The sequence below is a fragment of the Pipistrellus kuhlii genome, unplaced genomic scaffold (assembly GCF_014108245.1).
Source record: "Pipistrellus kuhlii isolate mPipKuh1 unplaced genomic scaffold, mPipKuh1.p scaffold_m20_p_7, whole genome shotgun sequence".
NCBI classification, from domain to species: domain Eukaryota; kingdom Metazoa; phylum Chordata; class Mammalia; order Chiroptera; family Vespertilionidae; genus Pipistrellus; species Pipistrellus kuhlii.
The window spans coordinates 16,147,079-16,171,082 of record NW_023425573.1 but is presented as its reverse complement, the minus strand read 5'-3'; the positions used below and the strand labels follow the sequence as shown (position 1 = coordinate 16,171,082).

The 24,004-nt window shown below is 43.2% G+C and overlaps 1 protein-coding gene across 1 annotated transcript in view; it reads right to left on the bottom strand.

Moving 5' to 3' along the window:
- Positions 1–4,409: 4,409 nt before the first annotated feature.
- Positions 4,410–24,004, bottom strand: part of TMEFF2 (transmembrane protein with EGF like and two follistatin like domains 2) — a 227,671-nt gene continuing 208,076 nt past the window's right edge. The window contains exons 8-10 of the mRNA XM_036421949.2: positions 10,539–10,662; positions 8,296–8,454; positions 4,410–4,802 (exon numbers count right to left, since the gene is read on the bottom strand). Coding sequence (XP_036277842.1) covers positions 4,706–4,802; positions 8,296–8,454; positions 10,539–10,662 — 380 coding nt within the window. The 3' untranslated portion in view covers positions 4,410–4,705. The remainder of the gene's footprint in view (positions 4,803–8,295; positions 8,455–10,538; positions 10,663–24,004) is intronic.

Below are 24,004 nucleotides of genomic sequence, written 5' to 3'. Positions count from 1 at the left end.
AGAATGAAAGCTGGGTCTCGATAGGATGCTGCTTCTCAGATGGAGAGACAGTGCCCACGCTCACAAGCCGTGTCTTTATTTTATAGCCGATGCCACGAGGCACAGTGAGGGCGTGGTCAAGATATTTCCAACATTCTCCTGGGTTTCAATCCTACTCAACTTCCTGCACCTGAACTCTATCAAGCCCACATCACTTAGGCACCTGGGACCATTTATCAGCCCACACCACTCAGGCACGTGAGACCACGTGTTCGGACCATAGGTGCAAGCTTACAGCTGCAGCTGTTGGCTATAGTGGTGCTGGGAGGCTCTGCCCTCCAGGCTGGGACTTGCACGTGGCTTTGCCACGAGAGGATTGTGCCCTCTCTTCAGTCTGAGGCTTGGACCTGTCCACACACTGTGGCCGCTCTCCACAGCTGACAATGTAGCAAAAGAAAGTGTCCATCTGTGGTGGCTGGCCAGCGCGTGGGCACTCAGCCCCCTCGGTGATTCTGTGCAACTTCTCCGGGCGTTTTCAGGCCCCACTGAGCTTCAGAGGATGGACCGTCCACCTGCTGCCGCCCATCACTTCCTTCCTGCGCAGGCTCAGCTCAGGACTCGCCTTTGTCCTGGGTTTCTGGCATTGGGTCTGGCAGAAGCTGGGGGAAAAAATGGCATTTTTGGTGTGGGCTGGGGGAAGCTCACTTTCAGTTCCCTGTTAATGTGCAATCAATCTGCAGTCTCAGCCGGGGAAGCACTGTGCTCATGTTTGTGGCAAAAGGGATGCGGAAAAGCGACAGCTGTGCAATGAGAAAAGATGTAGTCTTTCCTCACTTTTTGGCCAGAGCAGCTTGGGATCCAGATCGCCCTTTTTAGAACGCATTTTCCTAGCTGCTTCTGGAAGACGAGAGGGAGAAGGAGAGAGAGAGAGAGGGAGAGAGGGAGGAGGAAAGGGATGGGGAGAGGGAGAGGGAGAGGGAGAGATGATGTTTTTACCCAGAGTTAAACTCCGAGAGGAATGCAGAAGTTCTGAACCCAAGATCCTTGCTACAAAACACTCCCTTGAGACACCCTGACGGAGGGAGGAAGCCTGCGACTGGCCAGGCCCAGTGCAGAGAGGCTGTGCGTCCCCATCTGCCGTTCAACAAGGAAAAGTCCTTTCCTCTTAACCCCATGCAGCTGCAAGGAAGCAGGAGAGTTAATTTCCTCCCAATCACACATCATTGACCCTGGACACGAACATGCATGAGCATCTTATTTCGGAGGGAATCTAATGTTACTCTGGGGACGCGGGTGGGTGAACCCCAGCCTCTGGGGCTCATCCTGGCTGTCCCCCAGGCCTGGGCAGTGGGCTCTGCTGGCCTGGGAGGAACTCAGCCACACACTTGGAAAGGCTGAGAGGGGTCACGGGACTTCCGTTCCCATTTCTTTCTGTTTTAATTTTAATGATTTCAGAGAGGAAGGGAGAGGGAGAAAGAGATAGAAATACCATTGAGAGAGAATCATTGATTGGCTGGCTAACTCCTGCTCGCCCTCTACTGGGGATGGAGCCCACAACCTGGGCCTGTGCCCTTACTGGGAATCGAACCGTGACATTCTGGTCCATAGTTTGACCCTCAACCACTGAGCCACGCCTGCTGGGCCCATTTTTCTTAACCTCCACTTGCAGAGCAGTTGTTTCTCCTTCTACTCGTCCTTTCAAACTAAACCGCACTTTCCGAAGGTTGGCTCCACTGAGCAGTCCTGGCCCTTCCTCCCCGGGCACTGCAGAGGCACTGTGTCCTGCAGGCAGGGCTGGCGCTTCCTGTGGTGGTGTGTCCTTCCTGCCGCTGTCCATGGCTGCCTGGAGACACGGACTGTTTTCCAGGTATGGCCAGATCACCTGCTCCCAGCAGCCTGTCTGTGATCACCCCACCTCCACCACATTGGGCGAGGGGAGGCAGCTATGGGAGGAGCTGGCCATTGCTCTCCTGCCGGGTGACCTGCAGGCTGCAGTTTTGACTTTAACTTAGGATAAGTAGCAACAAAAGCGAATGTGGTCTTAGGTAGCAACAGTAAATAAAAGTATGGCTACTGGGTGTGAGCCTCTAGAATCTTGGAATTATGGAGATGGAAATGATGAGCGAGTGGAGACCTGAGATGTGGAATGACTTGCTCATGGTTCCCATAGCAAAGCTGTGGTCCCAGCAGGACATGAATGTAGAGATCATGGCTCTCAGTGAAACTGTTTTCTGCAAGTTTGGCTACATTCTATGCTGGTCAGACCACACCTGTGGCAATCCGTGCAGTTCTGAACTCCACACCTGAAAAAGTTGACTGAGGAGAGGTTGTCCGAGGAAGGCTTTTGCAGGTGCCAGGAAGATGTGGGAGTCACACACAAACGGAGATCAGATGAGGACATTAAGAACATTTCATCTGAAGAAGAAAACACTTGTAAACAGGTTGTGGGGGAAAGTGGGAAATGTGACATCTGAGCTGACATTTTAAATACATATTTCATATTCCTTTGCTCCAGAGAGAAAAAAAGAGGAGCCATGGGCAGAAACTGTAGAGAAATAAATTTCAACTCACTATGAGGATAATTGCTCTCAAAATAAGAATTGTCCAAGAATACCCCACAAAAAGTGCCAGTCAGTGAACTGGAGTTTCTTTTAAGGCTGATAAGCCCCGTGATGTTGCATTTCTGCTCTTCCTTTAGGAGAAGGGCTTGTTTGCTACAAGTCCTGTCTTCTAAAGGAGACCAGGGCTGCTTACACTTCTGCACCTGTTTCCAAACCAAAATTCCTCACAGACGTTTACATGGAGTGTGTTTTGTACCAGAGGCACAGGACTAGTTTATGGGAACAGCTGAATGGTGGCTATGCCAAGAGATTCACACTTCTCAAAGTGAACACTAACCCAGTTAAACAGGCTTTCACAGAGCCCCAGCTCCTATGTAGGTTGTCACCTTTTAATGTTTTAGCAAATATCTTAAATATCACGGGAGGAAACTTAGTTTTCACTGAATATTTTATATTCAGAATGTGTTGCTTTGATCCTTGTCTTCTTTTTTCTTTCTTTTTTTCTTTTTTTTTTGACATAGGAGTGTCTCTCCCTTTAGTCCATGCAGAGGTCATTTGAAGGAGACAAAGAAAGCTTTGTTATAGCTACCGAAAGCTATAAAGAACTACATAATAAAAAGGCAATTATTTGATTTGTTATTTTCATGTTTCTTTGATACATTTTTAGTTAATTTCTTCCAAAACGAATTAGTCCTAGATATTTGTGTGCTTCAAAATCCACCAACTTCCCACTAAGCTCTTTCAGATGCTATGGGATTCTTTTTTAAAATCTCATCATATAAATATGCTTAAAACATATTTTTCTATTTTATAAAATACTAGAGGCCCAGTGCATGAAATTCATGCACTTCGGGGGGGGGGGGAGGGTTCCTCAGCCCAGCCTGCATCTTCTCACAGTCCTGGAGCCCTTGGGGGTTGTCCAGCTGATGGCTTAGGCCCACTGGGGAGTGGGAGTGGGCCTAAGCCGTCAGTTGGATATCCTTAGTGCTGCTATGGGGGCAGGAGAGGCTCCCACCACTTCTGCTGTACTTGCCAGCTAGGAGTTGGGCTTCTGGCTGAGTGGCGCTCTACATGTGGGAGCACACTGACCACCAGGGGGCAGCTCCTGCGTTGAGCATCATAGCAACTGGTCCTTCCACCATTCAGTAGATTTGCATATTAGCCTTTTATTATATAAGAATTTCATCACCTTAGTTCCATTTCATTTCAAATAATAGTGATACATTAATCATAAAACTATTCATGAGGTATTTGGTTGTGATTCCAACTTCTTTTGAAGAACTATATACTACAAATATAGCTAGGGGCTTCAAAGAGTTCATGATTTTGGTGTTAAACATTTAATGATGCTATTAAAATTTCCCCATAGTTGCTAATTCCACTCGTAAATGGAATAGATTGTGCACTCTGTGTATTCCTAACATGTAATGTGTTTAGGACCCTCGGATATGTGCACTTACTGGGAGATTCTGAGATGCTTCGCAAATAAAAACCAATAAATGCTTCCCCTCTCTGTTATGAGTGATAAAACATTTTCCATTCCTTCTTCTTTGATTGAATTTATATGCCAGAGATTTTTCTGCTCTGGGGATGAAAATGGAGGACCAGGGAAGAAAGTTGATAAAATAGAGATGATTCAAAGATCTGAAATATTTTATCCTCACTCAATATAAAGTAAATTATTTTTTCTCTTTTCCAATAACCACTATTTCCCTTGATCTTGGAATCACTCAAAACCTAGCCATTGAGTCCTGTCTAAATGAATGCTCTGCCTCAAGATGTGGAGAGAGATGAAATACTGGGCCTGCCCAGATCGCACTGGCTCGATCCTATTTACAGTTATGAAGTACCGCAAATTTAAGAATGCCATTTTTTCTCATCACTGAGTATTTATTATATATAACAAATACATGGGAAAGAAAAAACTATATTGTGTGATATAAATAGTTTATTTACATTACAGAAAAACATCAAGACAATGTATACTATTTCAAATATATCCATACATAATCAAATATAGCTGTAGGACGTGTTTTCATTGGTGTAGATTACCACAAATGCAAGGCAACATGTGTAGATCTCTTGTCTTACTCTTTTGTCTAGAATACTGTATGTGTAGTCCAAGCTCTCGGCAGTCCGGCCACGCACTGGGCGACATGCTCCCTTCAGATCAACCGTGTGGATGCCCTCGTTGTGTTGTCCGAACTGTAGTGCCCTGTGTTTTGCTTCTGCCTGTGAATTCTGTTGCTTCTGGGACATTTCCTAGAAAGTTTGAAAGTTTACAGACTTAGTCCAGTGCTATCACCTGTAGTTTGGTCCTACAATCTCACAGCGAAGTTATGGATTAAGTAAGTTATTGAAATAGTTCAGAGGAAAGAATGTACTAGTAGTACCGCAAAGGTGCAGTCATCGTTAGGTTCATTGAAGAGTTGAAGAGAAATGCATTTAGTAGGCCTTCAACTGCTGACTCACCAAAGCACAAAAATGACTCAGCACGTGCAATCAAACGAATTGTGAGCCTCTCTGATCTCACTTGAAAGGTCTTCGACAATTTTGTACTTTAAATGTCCTAAGGATGAATGTTATTGACATTTCAACGCTGCAAGTTTAAATCTCATCAAACTAGAGAATGAGCCAAGTGCTAATATCTGACATATAATGGGAAGAGACATTATACTGCTTCAGCCTAATATCATTTTTCACATTAATACCATATGCCAAGGACATAAATTGGTCCCAATTATGCAGCCTCTATGAAAAGCTAATATTCAGTCAAATTATCTGAAAAGCTCTGACCTAGTACCTTTTGTCATGTAATACAAGAATGCTTTGATGATGCAAATGAGAACAACAAGGTAAAGTTCATAAAAATCCTATCGTAATAAGCTGTGGGTACCAGAGTATGTATGTGTGTGGTTCTTTTGGAGAGGAGGATGGTAAAGCTATCCAAAGCCAGAGATTAAAAGGTTGAAAACCCATCTTCTCAACAGAGCAACTCTTTCATGTCTCTAGATGTCTTATTTTTTAATAAAATGTTGAATTTAGGAGGAGGGCAGGTGCTTAACTAAAATAGTAAAAACGAGGGGAAGAAATCAGAAAAAAAAAAAGAAAGAATGTGGGATGAGGAGAAAAGGAAGAAAAGTAAAAAACAGGAGAATCCAGGTGATAAAGAGATTTTTTTTAAAATTGAAAAGAAAAAAGGGATCTCTGCTTGGTGCAATATTTTAAATCTTTTAGCAACTGGATATTTTGGAGGAGATCTTGACACACACATGTGTCCAGGTTACCAAAAAGGGAGGGTTTGGTGTGTGTGTGTGTGTGTGTGTGTGTGTATGTGTGTAGGGGGGGTCGGGCGTGAAGGGGGGGTGGCCTAGTTGGAAAGCCTGGCTTTTGAGCAGAATATTTTCACGTGATTGAAATAACCCACTCTGGGAACAGTGTAGTTTGCTGACTAGTTCGACTCCTGGAAAGACTTTGGAAGACTTCACTACCATAAGACACGTTTATACAAGGCATTACAATAATGCTAACTGAGTTCATGTGCTATTTCTCTTCTTCAAAAGTAAACAGAAGTTAAGTTTTGCTTGTTTTAACACGGATCATGATAATGACCTTGCCCTGAAGAAGTGGCTTGCTCTAATTTGGAGCTCAGTTGAGGTTGCCGTGATCATTAGAATATGGGGCACTGTGACCAGCAAGGAGGCGGTATGAGCAGTGGGCAAGTGCACAGCTCTGACATGAGGCAGCCCTCCATTCCCATCCTATTGTTCAGCTGTGTATGCTCAGCAAATTGTAAGTTCTCATATCTTAGAGTCCCGCTCTTGAAAGTAGTGATACTTACACTTTCTTCATAATGCTATTAAATGTATGCCTCTCGCTTTCTCTTTTTGTACGAGTGTATATACACACATAATATATACACACAATCCCTGGTGTGGTAAGGACCCTACGCATTCCAGTTGTGTTTATTGTGTATGGGAATGGAAATGTGATTAAAAACAGACTCAAAAATATCTGCTAAAGTACTTAACATTCTCATTTTTGCGAGTACAGGAAGTAACAAATTCAATTGTTATCAGATTAGATCTACTAAATATAAATGTTGTTTTCCATATCCTGATATCGCTTAGCTATTAGGAAGCTCAAAACCCTCAGAGTAATATGGTGTAGTGGGCTGTGTTTTAGGTTCCTTTCTATCTTTTCTACTCAGTGTTTTGGTTTCTTCAGTCATCTTTCTGGTCCCCAGGATCTATTTTAATATAATCCACTGACTCACTTGGCATCTACACGTGCGAGTCAGTTGATGAACCCAGCTTGGCTCAGAGTGGCACCGAGCTCCAGTAGATGATCTCCCTTAAGCTTTTAGGCCGGGCAAGGATTTATGAACCGTATTTTGTCTTTTTCAAGAAAAAATGCCACACTTATCCTCAAGAAGATAGTGTGCTACAGAGACTGAGATGTGTCATGGTCTTTATTTTCTAAAGATATGGTACTGCCTTTCATTTTCTCCCCTTTTGAAAAGAATCTTTTTTGGGAAACATTCTGATTTACAGTAGAGCTGTGCAAACACATGACAGTCTAAATGCCCCGTGAATGTGGGAAAAACCTTGAAAACATCCTGAGAGATTTTTTCTCCAGGAGAGGAAATGGGGATGAAAGTAATATCTTCAATCATGTTTCTGTTGGATGGGACATAAACCGTGTGCTTTTGGGTTAGCAGCTAATTCTTGTCTTGGTTACCATGGATTTATATGCTAGTCAAGTTAAACAAGTACTAGGCCTCCATCCTTTGCTCCAAGCCCATGTCAGGCATCACTAATTAATCATGGATTTCTCTCCTGTTGAAACTGGATGAAATCTCTGCATCTCTCACAATTTTGCTCTCTGGGAAACAATAACTATTTGATTGCTCTGGGGGTTTTGATATTTGCTGCACGTTTCCAGATATCAAAAGTTTTCATGTACCAGAACATGACTTTTCTCATTTGGACAATTTTCTTTGAGTTTTGTGATCAAAGGCTATATTGTTAAGATAAAAATGTACTTGTTGTTTATATCAAATGTGTGAAAAATGATTATATCTAAGAATTACACTAGGAAATATAAGTGCCATAAATGAGAGATATAATTTAATACTTTTCTAAGCCTTGCTTAAAATCTATTCTGACCTCATTTAGCATATTGACCTGGATAAGTAAGGAAACAATGGTCATTTAAATAAGTCTATTAATAGTGTCAATGAAGACTGACTTTTTTCCTAGTAAAAATAGAGTATATTTATTTTTTAAATCCTCACTCGAGGATAGTTATCCATTGATTTTTAGAGTGGAGGTGGGGGGAGGGGGAAGAGACAGAGAAATATTGATGTGAGAGAAACATATGGATTGGTTGCCTCCTGCAGAAGCCCTGACCAGGGCCCAGGCCAGGGAAGAGCCTGCAACCCAGGTACGTTCCCTTGACCGTAACTGAACCTGGGACCCTTTGGTCTGCAGGCCAACGCACTACCCACTGAGCCAAACTGGCTAGGGTTGAAGAGTATATTTACACAAAGACTGGCATGACACATTAGAGAGGAGAAAGACCTTTGCTTAGAAAATAAATAATTCTCATCAAAATGCAGAATGAGAGAAATAATTGGTGCTACTCCAGCATGAAAACCAATGCCTCTCCATGTGGCTGTGAGGCAGACGTGGCCGAGGTGTCCATGAGGGGGCGGGCCATTACCTGGTCTGGCGTCCCTCCCCGCAGCACTGACCTTGTGATGCACAGCACCACCACGCAGATGACGGCGATCTGCACCGTCCCGATCACAGCCGCGATGAGCACGTACTGGAAGCGCACGGGCCCAGGCACCACGTACAGCACGCTGTAGTCCTTCTTCTCGCAGTGCTGCCCCGTGTAGCCGGCGTCGCACCTGGAAGACAGGACGGCCGGTCACCGAAGCCACCGGGCTCAGCATTGATCGTCATCACCAAACAGGGCTCCGTTCCCTTCTCTAGGAACACGCAACTGAGCAGACATCACTTCTCCCCTCCTACTCTCAGAAAGACCTCTCCGAGCTTTGGATTTCAAAGATAACGTGGTTTCTCTTTATGCACACAATAGGAGAGTTTGAGAATTCTCCCTTTTATGTTTTTTTTTTTTTTTTCCCCCCAGGTGAACTTTATGTTTTATGTAACGTGTTCTTTGAGCAACCTGCCAGCATGATTCCCTGAAGACGGGCTTCTTTCTGCTGACACAGGTAACGAAAGGGGCTGTTGAACTTACACTTTGTGGGGAGCATTTTCTATGCTTCCCTTGGCACACAGGCTGAGGCATGTTGGGCCAGGCACACCATGTGAGCAGTCGCTTTAGCTGCTGCTTGGACGTGGCCTCTGACACCAGGGAGGCAGCTTCCAGGATGCAGATGCTGATGCTGCAGGGATGGGGTCTGCCCAGCAAGCGGCCCGTCCCGAGCCTGAGGCTGCCCCCCTCGCCCCCTCCAGAAGCTCAGGCAGCACCTGGGTCAGAGGCGGCTCTGATAGTGAAGCCAGGAAGCAGCTCCCGGACAGCAACCCCCTGGGATTGGCCTGTCCTGGACTTTGTACAACCAATTAGTCCTTCACTTGGAACTTCTCCCAACTCCATCCTGGGCCTTCCTGTCTGCCTGGAAGTGTTTTCTCACGGCTACTGGGCTGAGGGGGAGGCTGGGGGCGGCTTCTGGTGAGGCTCACTCTGCTTGACTTGGGGGGGGAGGAGGGGCAGGTGCTAGTGACTCAGGGAAGGGAAACGGGAGAGGAAGACAGTTGTTGAGAAGAGTGTAGAGGGGCAGAGAGGAGAAAAGACAGAGAGAGAGAAACTCCTTTCTTTATAAAAAAATATTTTTATTGACTTCAGAAAGAAAGGGAGATGGAGAGAGATAAAAATAACTAGGATGAGAGAGCTGCCTCCTGCACGCCCACAATGGGGATCCAGCTGTGACCTGATCTGGAATGGAACCGTGACCTCCTGGTTCATAGGTCGACGCTCAACCATGGAGCCATGCTGGCGGCCAGAAACTCCTTTCATTGTATATCAGTACACAACCTATTTCACCATATGTCACGTATGTATACCTTTAATAAACCAGCATTGGTTTTTTATTCTGGCTTTACCATCTCTGGAAGAACACTGCTCTGGGAACACTGAGCAGATGTGTACATTTATTTTTTTAAATTTATTTATTTTTAAAATATATTTTACTGACTTTATACAGGGAGGAAGGGAGAGGGATTGAGAATTAGAAACATGGATGAGAGAGAAACATCGATCAGCTGCCTCCTGCACAGCCCCTACTGGGGATGTGCCCGCAACCAACATACATGCCCTTGACTGGAATTGAACCCAGGACCCCTCAGTCCGCAGGCCAAGCTCTATCCACTGAGACAAACCAGCTAGGGTAGATGTGTACATTTACTAAGTCCAGACAAGTGGTTTCTCTGTGTCTCATCCGAGTTTGGGTCTGTGGAAGGATAGCTATTGCCTCACCATACAAGGCTGGTGGATAGCAGAACCACAGAAAAGAACGCATGCCTGGCAAGACTAAGTGCCATGACCCCTATTCTGAGGCCTCAGGGACTAGGGAAAGATGGCCTCCTAGAGGCAACTAGGTTGCCCTGGGGCAGGAAGGCTCCCCGCCCGCTTGTTTGAGACTGAGCACCTACTATGAAGCACCTACTATGTGCCAAGAGCTGTCCTAAGTCCACGGGGAAGAGGGAGAATAAAACAGAGGAGCCTGAGTCTTTAAGGAGCTTGCAACACCCAGAGTATGTATGTAATGACGTGTTACACAGCACTTGGGTGTGCAAGGCGCACACGTTTCACAGGTTCCTGGTGGGGCCTGCGTGGGTGGGAGAGGCAGAGGCCAGTCTGGCTGCTGATCACCAATTCGGGCCTCACGGCGTCCCATGCCCTGCCCAGGTCCAGCATTTGGGGTCCCCGTGCTTGCCCCCACCTTTCCTGGGTGAAGGTGAGCGTTACCTGCAGGACGGCTCCTGCGTGTTGATGGCGTGCTCGCACTTGCCGTGCATGCAGAAGCCGTTGTAATGTTCCGGGCAAGGGACGTGGTGTTCTCTGGCGCTTTCTTCCAATTTGTTAGCATTCTCTGTGGACACAGATCAAAGCAAGCGCCCTGTCAATACGTTTCTGAGCTGGGTAAGATCAAGCAGGACATTAGGAAGCAAAGGTACAGTAGGTAAAGAGATTTAAAAGGGCAGGAACTGAAAGGCCACACTAACGGAGAAAGGGAGAATTGAAAGACGGACGTGCCTACAATTGTGTTTGGAGAGGGAGCTGGAAATCACCCCGTGCTTTTCATGCTTTTATGCAGTCTCCTGCATCTTCAATAGCCAGTAATGTGCCCATGAGTTGGCCGACAGCCTTAATGTTTTTGTGTGGAGACTGTACATTTATCACAAAATAATCCAAGAGAAAACAGCCTATTTTTTGAATATGAAAGCCTCGCACAATGCCCCTCAGAGAAAATTGCTGCAATACGTTGATACGTTCTCAATGTGGGAGCTTAAAAGTTAAAATGTGGCTGCATTCAGTGGTTAAGCAGATGTTTTCCAAAACTGAATGCAAATTTCAACAAATGTTTCCTTTCGGGTTTTTTTTTTTCTCCCATCTACTGTGAACATGAATTTTGCTAGCACCCATACAATTTCTTAATGCCAAAGTAAAGCGATCGAAAGAGCGAGCGTTATTTCATAATCGCTTATGTAGACATGAACACAGAACATACCCAATGCTGTAAGTGTGTGTAATGCGTAACATTTGGCCCATGTTAACAATGTTACGTGCAATTTAAACTTGTGATAAAGAAAAAAAAATCTTGTGTTTTAAAATAAACTCTTTCCTTTGTCATTAAGAAGTTTTGTTTTCTCATATTTTCCTAGAGATATTAAAATGTTTTTCCGACGTATGTTAATCCAAATACTTTTGCTTCATATTTTGCAATGTCACCTCTAAGCAGTCTTTTGATTCCTTATATGTTCATTTTATCATAAGGTTTTGCCTACTTTGAGTCTTTTCTATGACCTGAGACCTGACATACTTTAAAATTCTTGCCCAAACACAAAGGAAATGTAACTTTCTAAATGTCAATCTAAAATATCCTTCAACACCACAATAACTGGCCAGCAGTAATGGAAGACTGAGAATGAACTACTAAGCTTATGAATAGATTATTATTTCTAAGTATATTTTTTTAAATTATAGTGTGTTTCTAACATTTTTACTGACATTCATGGATGATAAGTCTAATCTTCAGGAGAAAGAACATACCTTTGGTATTAGTGAATCAGACAAACGTATTATTAATGTTTAAGCAAAGTTGTGAACTATCTACCCTAATATACATTTCATGATCTAGGTGTCCACTGCAAAACATTAAAGTTTGAAATAAATTATTAAATAAGTGCTTTCTTGTGTGGAAATATTTTCACACTTTGTTATGAGGGGCCATATTTCAAATTACAGACCCACATTCATAAAGGATCTCCGATGAGGATGGTGGAGAGGCTGATATTATCCATTGTTCTGTGTCTGAGACCCTTTACCTTACAGGTGACCTTTTGTTGGCGCTGTGACATTTTCCATTAAACTGAAGGCAACACTTCCACGGAAAGACTAAGCATAGGCATAGGCATACATTTCTTTTCTTTTCTTTTTTTTCTCTCCCATTCTTCCAAACTATTTTGGGATTTTGTGTCAATTGCAGCTGCAGTAAGCAAGCACCAAACTGGAATGGATTTGTGCTGAGTGAAATGTCCACTCTGGGTCTCTGTGACCGAGGCGGAAGTAGGGCACCACGGTGTTTAGATGCACCTTGTGATCACGCATGAACCCAGGGTGGCCGATGTGGCTCATTCTGGGGGGCTGCGAGCCAAAGTCAGACCAGGGACCTGCTGCTTAAAGACGGCCTAGCGGTGGGGTTTGCTGGCCCCACTGCTGAGGTAACGAGCCAGCACTGATTTCCCCTCGTATTTCTGGATCTGTCCCCATAGCAAACTATTAAGCACTTCTATTTAGGGTTCGTTAGCAACCCTCCAGTGCCTCCATGCACCTGCACACGGCAGTGTTTTTGGTATCTCCCTGCCTTTCAGCCCGGCCGGGATTTCAGTCCCGGAGTCCTTCATTGGGGCGATTTGTCTTTCTGTCAGTTATTAAGACCAAGAACTGTCTTAACTGAAAATCTGTTTTGAAGGCTATTTTATTCTCAACTCTGACCCTCACCCCATACTGTTTGTTTCTGGATTTGTACCATATTCACGATTATGAGCTGAAGACCAAGGGCAAAACAGGAGCTTGTTGGGAGTGAGTCTGTTGCCTCGGTGTGGTGAAAGCTGCATCTTTTTACAAAGTTCATTACCCAGCCAGGGCGAGCACCTGGGAGGGGGAGCTTATCCAGCATCAAATCTGCTAAATAGGTTACACCATCCCTCATGAGCTCAGCGCGCTCTATTTGTGGGATTCTGTCAAACACCAAAGTAGGGAGATTGAAAATAAATGAGTGGAAGAAATGATCCCTGGGCAAGAAAATGAGGAAACATCAATATATGTCAACAAATTTATAGTCAATCCAACCAAGTATACCAGCTGATTGAAAACCTGAATATATAACCACTCCTAGTAATGCGGTAGACATATTTTTAGAAATGAAATTTAAGTATATTAGAAAAAATAGAGACACAGAAATTTAATATTCCAACCGAATATGTGTAAGGACCACTGTATTTGTAATTCTGTTCATGCATAGGTATTCAAGCAATAATAAAGCATTTAGAGCTTTATTATTATTATAATTATACTCTGGAAGTCTGTATGGTATGTTCCCTCCAGTGGCTGATGATTTTGACATCAATTTCTCTGTCTTCCCTATAAAAAGAGATTTAATGTAAGGGTTGTGCTCTTTCCTCTGAGAGAGTGATAATGGTAGAAACTCTTCTGTCTTTGTTGAAAATATCTGACTGATTTTCTATTTAAATGTTTATAAATGGTTTGTTCTAAAAGATCCTGACTCTAGCCTGGGGCATGGCTTAGTGGTTGAGTATTGACCTATGAACCAGGAGGTCACTGTTTTTTTCCCCAGTCAGGTTGTGGGCTCTATCCCCAATAGGGGATGTGTAGAAGGCAATTGATCAATGATTCTCTTTCATCATTGGTATTTCTCTCTCTCTCTCTCCCTCTCCTTCCTCTCTGAAATCAATAAAAATCTATTATAAAAATCCTTTTAGGAAAACAATTTCTAATATAATCTGAGTGGACTAGCCCATTCCTAGTCAAAACTCAAGTCAAGAATTATAGAAGCTGTGTGTGTGTGTGTGTGTGTGTGTGTGTGTGGTGGGTCTCTAAAGCACAGCTGTACCTATTGTTTCTGTCCCGGTGCTTACAGGGAAAGAGGCAGGAGGGGCCATAGACAGCGGGCATGGCAATTACCCTCACTATGGGCTCACCTGCTCATAAGTCAATTAAGGTGAGGGGGCAGAGCCAGGCACAGCATTTTAGAGACTAAATCAATTCAGCGAGGGCTGTATGTGTATGTTTACTGTTACTCCTGACTTTTTCTCTCCTAAAAGCTTGGAATAAGATGCCATTCAGAGAACCTACCAAAGCAACACACTGCAGATCAAAGGAGAGCTATGTCGGTGTAAAACTGGACTAACCGTTTATCTGGACAAAGAACGTTTACCTCTGGACAAGGGCTACAGCTCGGGAAAAGAAGCTCCTGAAAGTCAAGTCCACGCTATCTTCCAGCGTTCTCAGGGTGCCCTGTGGTGGGGAGCCCCTCTCCCTCCCGAACCAGGAAACCCGGAGTCTCGGTTGCAGAGGTGGACACGCTAGACTATCAGTATCTGACACTGTTAAACCATTTCTTTTGTCCTCATGCTCTGCTCTCTAAACAGCCTTTAAAGAAGCTGACTTCTCTGTAGCCTACACATTGGGAATGGCTTTGGCAGTACCACCTGAGGATCTCATCAGTTTGACTGCAGCAGTATATTTTGTTTGAGTGAATTAACTGATCCTGAATTTCTGTGCAGTTTTTTGGACACAGGTCAGCTTCTTCAGCCCACTCAATTCGGGGGCTTTATAAAATCTGATTTCTGCACCTACAGGCTAAAGGACTGACCCTTCCCAGGGTGCACTGCGGCCTGGAAGGCCTTGGCAGGACAGGTCAGATGATATTCCTCGGGATAGACCCACGCTTTGTGTTATTTCAGCCTTTCTTGCGAATATATATACAAATCTCGTGGGCTGCTGCTTCTCCAGTGGGGTCTGATTCTGTGCAAAAATTTCAGAGCAAATTGGAAAGATCCTAAATTAGAGGTAACATTGGGGATTCAGTGAGTGTTTTAGGGAAGCAGATTGCTACTGCACATCTTTAAGCAGGCAGACAGGTTCACTAGGGGAAGAGTTATCTAGTGAAGACGTGGGTTCCTGCTGGAGTTGGAAAGGAGCTGTGCTGGTATTAGTCAGGGATATTATAGAGTGCTACTGTGCAGCAGGTTAGATTATTTCAGACCCCTAGGCTCTTTGAATTCTAAGAGTAATACTTGAGTATTGCTAATACTTATTTGTGGCAAGTTACTAATTCAGTTTACTAATATTTATTGTAAAATATTATTTTTTATATTCTCTGAAAAAGAAACGGAGAAATAGGGCTCCTATTTAGACACAGTAAATAAAAGAAATCCCTTTGCTTTAATTACGGGAACATTTTACTTTTACAAAGGGTATAAGATGTCTTGAATATTGACTCTACCTATAACTCAGACATTCTTGCATAAAGTGATCTTCATTAATTGCTGTCTTCCTTGTGGAGAACAACATGTTTATGGATCTAAATTTGATTTTAGCATCATGCAAATTACCTTGACAAGGCCATGGGTATGAGAACAGTGTGGCTTATTATCTTTTCAACTATCTTTTCCTGTGGGCACACAAAATGCACCACATTTTCCCAGTAAACTAGTTATTTTCAATTGAATATACTTACATAATACTTCTATTTTCATATTTAATAACAATACAAGGAAACGAAACTATGTGTATACTTGTACACCTCTTGTGAGTACTCCATTTTACTTCTCCCCTACTTACTGCCATATCTCCAAAGCAACTTGAAAATATTTTATTTAACCAACTAGGAAAAGGAAAACTATCTTTCTTTCTATTATGTTTATATTGTGCTTGGGGCAGGAACAAATTTTGAATTTAGAAGTAAAATCATGATTGTCCCTGTTGTTGATTAGAGTTGGTTTCAAAGAAGATATATAATTCTTATGATTTCCTCTCCTTATCTTATCAGGCATGAACATTCGCGGTGGCGGTAAAACCTCATATCTAGCTTGAATTGCAATTGAAGTTTTTTCAAGGCCAGAAAAGCGTTCCTATTGAGCGGGCTCTGAATGAGATGCTATATGAGTTCTTGCACGTTAACAAATTCCATAATAGCTTCGCCGGCTGTCACGGTTTCTTCAAGGCACAGAGGAGTAGATGAGAAGAGTCTCCTTTCTAAGCCTCTAGGACAAAGACTCAAATGAGAATGCGAGGAAAGTGACAGCCTTACATGGGGGACATGGAGGCATTTAAGGACACAATCCCTAAAGTTTGGTGAAGAGCAGAGACCCATCAAAGTGTGCTATAATAGTTAACTGAATCTCTTAAATATTTAGAAAAATAACTTCAAAACAGAGAGCAAGTCCTTCAAATTCAATATCTCTTCTGAAAGTAGAACATTAGCCTTTTCTCCCTTCCAGAATAGTACTTTAATGAAAACTATTTGAGCCCTAGCTGGTTTTGCCCAATGGATAGAGTCAGCCTGTGGACCGAAGGGTCCCTGGTTCGATTATGGTCAAGGGCACATACCTCGGTTGCAGGTACCGGGCCCTGATTGGGGCTCCTGCAGGAGGCAACCAATTGATGTGTTTCTCTCACATCGATGTTTCTCTCTGTCTCTCCATCTCTTTTCTACTCTCTCTAAAAATCAATGGGAAAAATATCCTAGGTGAGGATTAACAAACAACAAACAAAAACCGATTTGACCCTCAACTTTGCTACATGGGCAGGGGTGTGGGTTGTGAGCGGGATTCAGAGAGAAATTTTTTCCTATGCCATCATCCATCAGGCAGTGATGGATAATGTGAAATGTGATTATCCCTATCATTACTTGCATATATAAATATTATAATTGGACACAAAATTAAAGTGAAAGAAAACGAATTTCCATGTTACTACATTCTCAAGCAAGGGCTTAATGACATTATTCAAGAACAGCTGGAATTAAAAAAAGAAAAAAGAAAAGACCAGCCTCTGAAATAGACACAGTTATCTGGGGCTGGAGTGATTGAAATGCAACACTAGCGGGTGATTATTTGCTTGGGCTTTTATGATCTCTGTTTCCACTGGTGAGATATTTACACAGAGAGAAGCTGAGAAATCTGTGGAATGTTGGGAGAGACACTTACATGTAACATTTTAACTGACGATGTCCACATACAATTATTATGATTCAAGAATTTGGCATAACAAGCCTCATACAGAATCAGTTATAATTCTAGACTCCAGGTTGCGGGGGGGGGGGGGGGGGGGGGGAGAGAAGGGTTCTTTTTGTTTGTTTATTACTAAGAGCTAACGAAGCAGGCCTGCTGTTGTCTGCTCCAGCCTCTGACTCAGAAGCGCCACCTGCTTCAGCTGGCAGACCCTGAAGAGGGAGGGAACGGGCCACAGACCCTGTGCTTGGCCCCTCCTGGTTCTTTCCAGCTCCCCATCCCATCAAGAGCCCATTACTCTCAGCAAGTGGTGACTCCTATAGGTTTAGAGGATTTAGCTTGAAGACTCTGTAAAACGATAGTATTTTCTGGAACTTCAGAAAACACTTTGCAAACATCAGACCATGTGAAGAGAAGGGGCTCTTTGGATCCTTAGCCGCCGCAGTCCATGGCCAGTACTGCCAGAAGCTTCTCAGAGCAATCTGCTCCAACTCTCCCTCAATCTGTCCCAGCTCCCCCTCCTCAGTCTGCCCCAGCTCTCCCTCCTCATCTCCTCAGTCTGCCCCAGCTCCCCCTCCTCAGTCTGCCCTAACTCCCCCTCCTCAATCTGCCCCAGCTCCCCCTCCTCAATCTGCCCCAGCTCTCCCTCCTCAATCTGCCCCAGCTCTTCCTCCTCAATCTGCCCCAGCTTTCCCTCCTCAGTCTGCCCCAGCTCTCCCTTCTCAGTCTGCCCCAGCTCTCCCTCCTCAGTTTGTCCCAACTCCCCCTCCTCAATCTGCCCCAGCTCCCCCTCCTCAATCTGCCCCAGCTCTCCCTTCTCAGTCTGCTCCAGCTCTCCCTCCTGCACTCTGGCTGTGGCGACCCTTCTCCTGTGGTGCAAGCTGCTCTTGGCAGATGAAGTTTACTATCAACCTCACAGAAAGGAAAACCGGTGGAAGCACTGTATGCCAAGCATATTCAAGGATAGCCCCCTCTCCTGCTTCCTTTTCTCTGGAACCAAATGTGTGCATTCCTGGGCAAACGTATTTGCTTAGTGGCTGATCTGGGCATCCCGTCTTAGTAGAGCTCCTTTGGTGCCAATGCTGAAAACGATACCTCAAGTGAGAGGGTTCAGGTTCCGTCCCCTTTGCCTCTGGGCTCTGTGGGCTCAGCAATTGTCCTGTGCCCGAGGGGCAGAGGTGGAGACAGAAAGGAATAGGCAGCTGAGATACACCTTCTCAAAAGGCATTGCTTTCCTCTGTCCCCTGAGGTCGCTGCCCAGCAGAGAGTCCGGAATGCACACTGCACCATGCACAGCCAGTTCCGAATTCACAGTGTGATTTGGCCATTCACACTGTGTCTACAGTATTGCCCAGAAGGAGAAATGCTGGTTAAACTCTTTTAGGACAACAGGAAAGTAGCTTTTCTTAAAAAACAAAACAAAACAAATAAAACAGAACATTTGCAAATGAATTTTAACACAGAAACGAAGATAATGAAAGAATAAAACTTTTCCTTGTTGTCTGCTTCTGAATATAGCCATGCATTCTTCTCATGCTGAAAATAACAGGTGATAAACACCCAAACTCTACCTATAGATATACTTAAGATATTGCAATGACTAAAGCTAGCGATCACCTCGGTTTCCTACAAGAGCCCTCTACGAAGAACAGAAGAGCTTCCAGAGACTTTAAATTGAGGAACAAAGTAACAGCTTTTACTCTTCACACCCTTCCAAGAGCAGTCTCAACTTGCTTGAGAAAAGACACTAGGAACAGTCAGTGTACAGTCACCATAGCAACGGCTTTACAACTGGACCTCTCTTCCGGACAAAATAAAGAGAAGTACATAAGCTCCATAACATTTGGGATAAAAGCACTTCCAGAAGCCAGAAGTGCTACATAACATTTAAGTGGCATATTTAAGTTTCTGCAATGCCAAACGCCTGGGCAAATTTCGAGATACAGAAATGTAGATTTTGCATGTCATAGAGAAGACATGTTCGATGCTTTGATGTGGTCACAGAAGTGTGTGCATACACGTATGTGAGTTTTGTATAAATATAATTCTATGCTGATCTCTTACGAATGGCAGATTTATGGAGGAACGGAAGTGGCTTAGGATCCTAAATTCTTCCTTTAAGGGGAAGGCTGTGGTGCAGACTCTCACCTTCAGCGCTTCTCAAAACTGGATTCCCAGGGCTTGGTCCTGATCCCCCAAATCAGAGTCACCAACTGAGGAAAGGCCTGAGTCAGCTTTTTAAAAGTATCCCAGGTGATCCTGCTCATTTTGGTCACACTACTCCTGAGCCTGCGCAGTCAGCTCTCCTCACCTCTGCCTCTGGCTGTCTACTGCGAGGTTTTCCTGCTCTGTGGATCCCGCTTCCTCCCCTGGTAACTGCCTTAGAGCTGGCCCATCTCTCCCATCCCGGGTCTATCTCAGCTTCTCTGTAAACCCGGGTCTCAGCCTGCTATTTCCTGTCCAGAGTGTGTGAGCCCTTCCCAGGCCACCCTGGCTGTGAGGAGAAGTCCTCAGCCATCAAACCTTCCTCGGGTTTGGTTGTCAGCCTAACAATTCACTTTATTTTAGAACGTCTTTGCCTCTTCCGAGAACACAACAGTTAAGAACAGGCATGTGTCTGTCACAAACGCTAACATCCCTGAGACTTCCGTATATTGTCAAATCTCAGGTATCTGGAGACCACCTTTTGCAAATCTCCAGCCTCCCGTAATGGCTTTGTTAGAAAACTGGCAGGAACTCACTGTGTTAAAGCAAAGGAAGCATTCTCTTGGGTCGAGGAACAAAGAGAAATGATGCAGATTATACCAACGAGTGTGACTGGTTCAATTTCCACATGGGAGTGGAGTGTTGGTCCACTTACGATATCCTTACAAATTCAACTCTTCTGCAGGAAAGATAATGTCATAAGAGAAATGATGGGGGCAGGAAAGAAGGCTCAGACAGGGAAATAAATGGAAGCAAAACCACCATTGCAGAGGTGCAACAAATGGGAGAGACAACGTTACAACGAAGAGCAGGTGTTGACAGCCCCAAGAGAAAGAGCGGCAGGCAGGGATGAGTTTTTAGTGTCAGTGGGCAGGACAAGCAGCCACCTGTGCTTTTAGATTGCAGGCTTTACAGACAATGGCCATCCCTCTAGACCAGAGTTTCAAATGGGGACGCATGACTTCTGGGGCAAACTGCATGGACAAAGAAGTTCTATAGTCAAGTAAGTTTGGCAGAGACCAGGTTCTATGGGTTTCTTTACCGCTGGCTTTCTGACTTCTTAAAAGACCAACCTGTATTGTGAGATGCCAAGAAAGAACACCCATCATGGAGTGTCCCTAAACCTTCTTGTCTAGGGAAACTCCCTGTTTCTTTTAGGAACATTTTGTGGGGCTTTTCTACCAGACCCCCTTCTGGGAAACACTGAATTAGACCATCTCCAGATTTTTCACACCATCACACACGCAGAAAATGTTAATATCTGGTTTTAGATAAAAGAACAAGACAACCAGCCTGGAGGCTCAAGCTGCCCAAATCATCTGAAGGCCAAGATGGGTCAATGAGCTTACACACTTGTTACCTATTCAGGACATGCCAGACAGCTTAGCACCAGACTCTCTTTTCTCTTAGGGCCCAGACTGTGTGTTGTCCACTGCGACCTCTTTAGGGTGTAGAACAGGAACGAACACAAAGTGGGTGTGTAATAGGCAGCATGAAGGAATATTCTAGACATAGGCACTGTATTCTGCAGTCACCCATTCCTTGCTAGGGTGACTTTCAAAAAATTAATGCCTGTTAGTTGTTTGCATCAAAGAATCAACTGAACTTCAGTGATGTACCCAGAAAGGCACAGACAATCCCACCTTAAGGGGCAAAGTGAGGAACAATATGGCAGAGAACTCCAGTCCCCTCAACAGAATGTGTGCATTCAGTATGACAGGACTAGATGTGCAAGTAAAAGTCATATTTGCACTTCAGTCTTCTTCAGGGAAAGAGAAAGGATGGAGGGCAAAAACGTGTGGCCAGTCATAAAAGCCAGAGAGATACCTACAAATGAACCGACAGTGCAAGTGTAGGCCCTGATGGGCTGGTGGGTTTGCACATTTCTCCCATATGAGGTCATGGCCCACAGAGGTGGTTAGAGAATGTAGAGTGTCGGTTTGGATTCACTGAAAAGTTGGAGTACTGCCCTAGGTTGGCACCTGACTGCATGAATGTAAATGACTGCCATGGAAAGGGTTAGGAGGAATATGATCTCTTCCAATATTCAATCATAAGACAAAATAATTAAAAAAAAAACAAATTTAGCAAATTGGCTATGAGTACTTCAGAAGGTTGGGTTGACATTTCAAATTAGCATTCTAGACAAAATTAGTAAAACGTCAGAGTCAACTTTAAGACAGAACTTTGTAGTTTTTACTAAGATATCATTTCTGAATGAAGTGTAGCTCCTGAACAGTTCAATGGCGTGAAAAAATTATACTGTTTTGATGATAATTCTCAATTATATCTTGGCACATGTCTGGAATCAAGTATCTTTGTGTTTAAGCAGAATGAGATTCTTATTGATGGTGGTGTTACTTTTAATAAAACTTTTAATGATGTGATAATTCATCATAGAATCCATATGGTCTCTCCATTTAATCTGTTATTACAGAGGCATAATAATACCATTAAACATCTTTTTCATACCAAGTATTGTACTATTTTTAAACTGTCCATAAAACCTTATATTTAAGTGATTATCTGATAAAACAATAACAAAATATTTTATTGGTTATGGTACTGGATATGAATTAGTGTTTCTCCAAAACTCATGTCTACTTGAAATCGCAGAATGTAATTTTATTTAAAAATAAGTAATTAGCTCAGATGATGTCACACTTGATTTGAGTGGGCCCTAAACCCACTGACTGGTGTTCTCATAAGAAGGCCATATGAAGACTCACAAGGAGAAGGTCAAGATGGAAGCAGAGATTGGAACTAAGCTGCTATGAGTCAAGGAATACAGGAGCCACCAGGAGCTGCAAGTTGCAAGGTAGGATTTCTCTTTAAGCTTTTGGAGGGGGCGTGGCCCTGCCAACGGCTGAATTTTAGATGTTTTTAGCCCCCCAAACTGTAAGATAATAAATTTCTGTTAAGTTGCCCAGTTCGTGGTAATTAGTCATAGTAACCCTAGCCAAATAATATAGTTACTATTTAGCAATGAAACTCTTACTTTGATGAAATACACTTTGTAGTAGTCCATATGAAATCAATGGAAATGAGCTGAAAGGTTGGTTTAAGCTAGGATGTGAGCTGACCAGCCTTGGTTTATGTGTAATTAGGAATAGTGCTTCCTTTCACTTTAAAGTTACTTTGGGTGAAAAATTATATTATCACCTCATGTAAGCTTATGGTGAAGTATCCGTGGGTCATGCATTTGCAAGACAAACAGTATGTGTGGCAGGTGCTGATTTGTCGACAAATGCTAATAACCACAGTAAGGAATTTTTGAGAAGATAGAAAAACCGTATAGAAGGTTCTATATTCGGTTTTTATATATGAATTCATTTTATTAAAAATGGCAGTTATTATATTGGCCATTTTGTCATGCAACAAATAATGCTGCATTTTTTTCTTTATTATAAAGAAGCAAATGACCAAGAAGAAAAATGACATCAATGACCTTTCAACACAAACATTCCAAGTAGCATCTGGGGTGTGATCTCCACTTTATTTCTACCTGCATTTTCAGAACGCCCGAAGCTGATGTTCTTATGGAATTCTGACTCATTAAGAAAATGCTAGGGGTTATTTAGCTTCTTTGGTTTACGAAGAATGGAATTTTAGTCCGTCCAGTGTGGCTCAGTAGTTAAACATCAACCCTTGAGCCAAGAAGTCACTGGTTTGATTCTGGTCAGGGCACATGCCCGGGTTTCTGGACCCATCCCAAGGAGGGGGCATGCAAGAGACAGCTGATTGATGATGTTTCTTTCTCTTAATTCCACTCCTTTCCTCTCTCTCTAAAAATTAATAAAAAATATTTTTAAAATATTTTTTTAAAAAGATGGAAGTTTAGAGTACTCCATTAAGAAAATATGAACATTTACTGTCCTTGTATTTGAAGTATTACCCTTCAGTTAAGAGCAAATCTTTTTAATGTAGGGCAACTCATTCCCCCCAGGTATTCTAAATAGCTCTATAGTCAGTCTCTCTCTCTCTCTCTCTCTCTCTTTTTTTTCTCCCCAGTTTTGAACAATTGATTTGCTTCTGGCATTTCCTTAATTTCTAGTCAGTGATAACTCCAAGTGCAAAAAGCTGCTCTAGAAACATTATGGATGAGGTGTGTCTTAACACTTTCTTTCCACTTGAACAGCACTTAGGGCTTGACATCAGTTATTAACTAAATGGTACTTTGTGGTGTCATGGTGTTAGTTTACCTTTTAACAGGTCAAACACTCCCAGTGTATAATTTACACTTTTTAAGTACATAGTTAGCCACTCAAGAAATCAATAGGGGTTATAAAACATGTATAAATTTGAATTTGGAGAGTCAAACACCTATTTTATCTATTAGAAATAAAACAGCTGACATTTAGAATTGAAACTTAGAGAAAAACCATTTATTCTGAATAAATAGAAAAAGCACAAGATGGCTAAATCCAGAGATGGGGGTGGAATATGACACAGATAATTTAAACAAAGCCCCTCACTTGCTTTGTAGTGAATGCTGTCATTACTAACCCACAACTTTCAACTTTTGGTGTGTAACTATGTAGACTTTTGGGTCTAGAGAGGGTAAGAAACATATTTTTAAAATATATTTTATTGATATTTTACAGATAGGAAGAGAGAGGGATAGAGTTAGAAGCATCGATGAGAGAGAAACATCGATCTGCTGCCTCCTGCACACCCCCTACTGGGGATGTGCCCGCAACCAAGGTACATGCCCTTGACCGAAATCGAACCTGGAACTTTTCAGTCCGC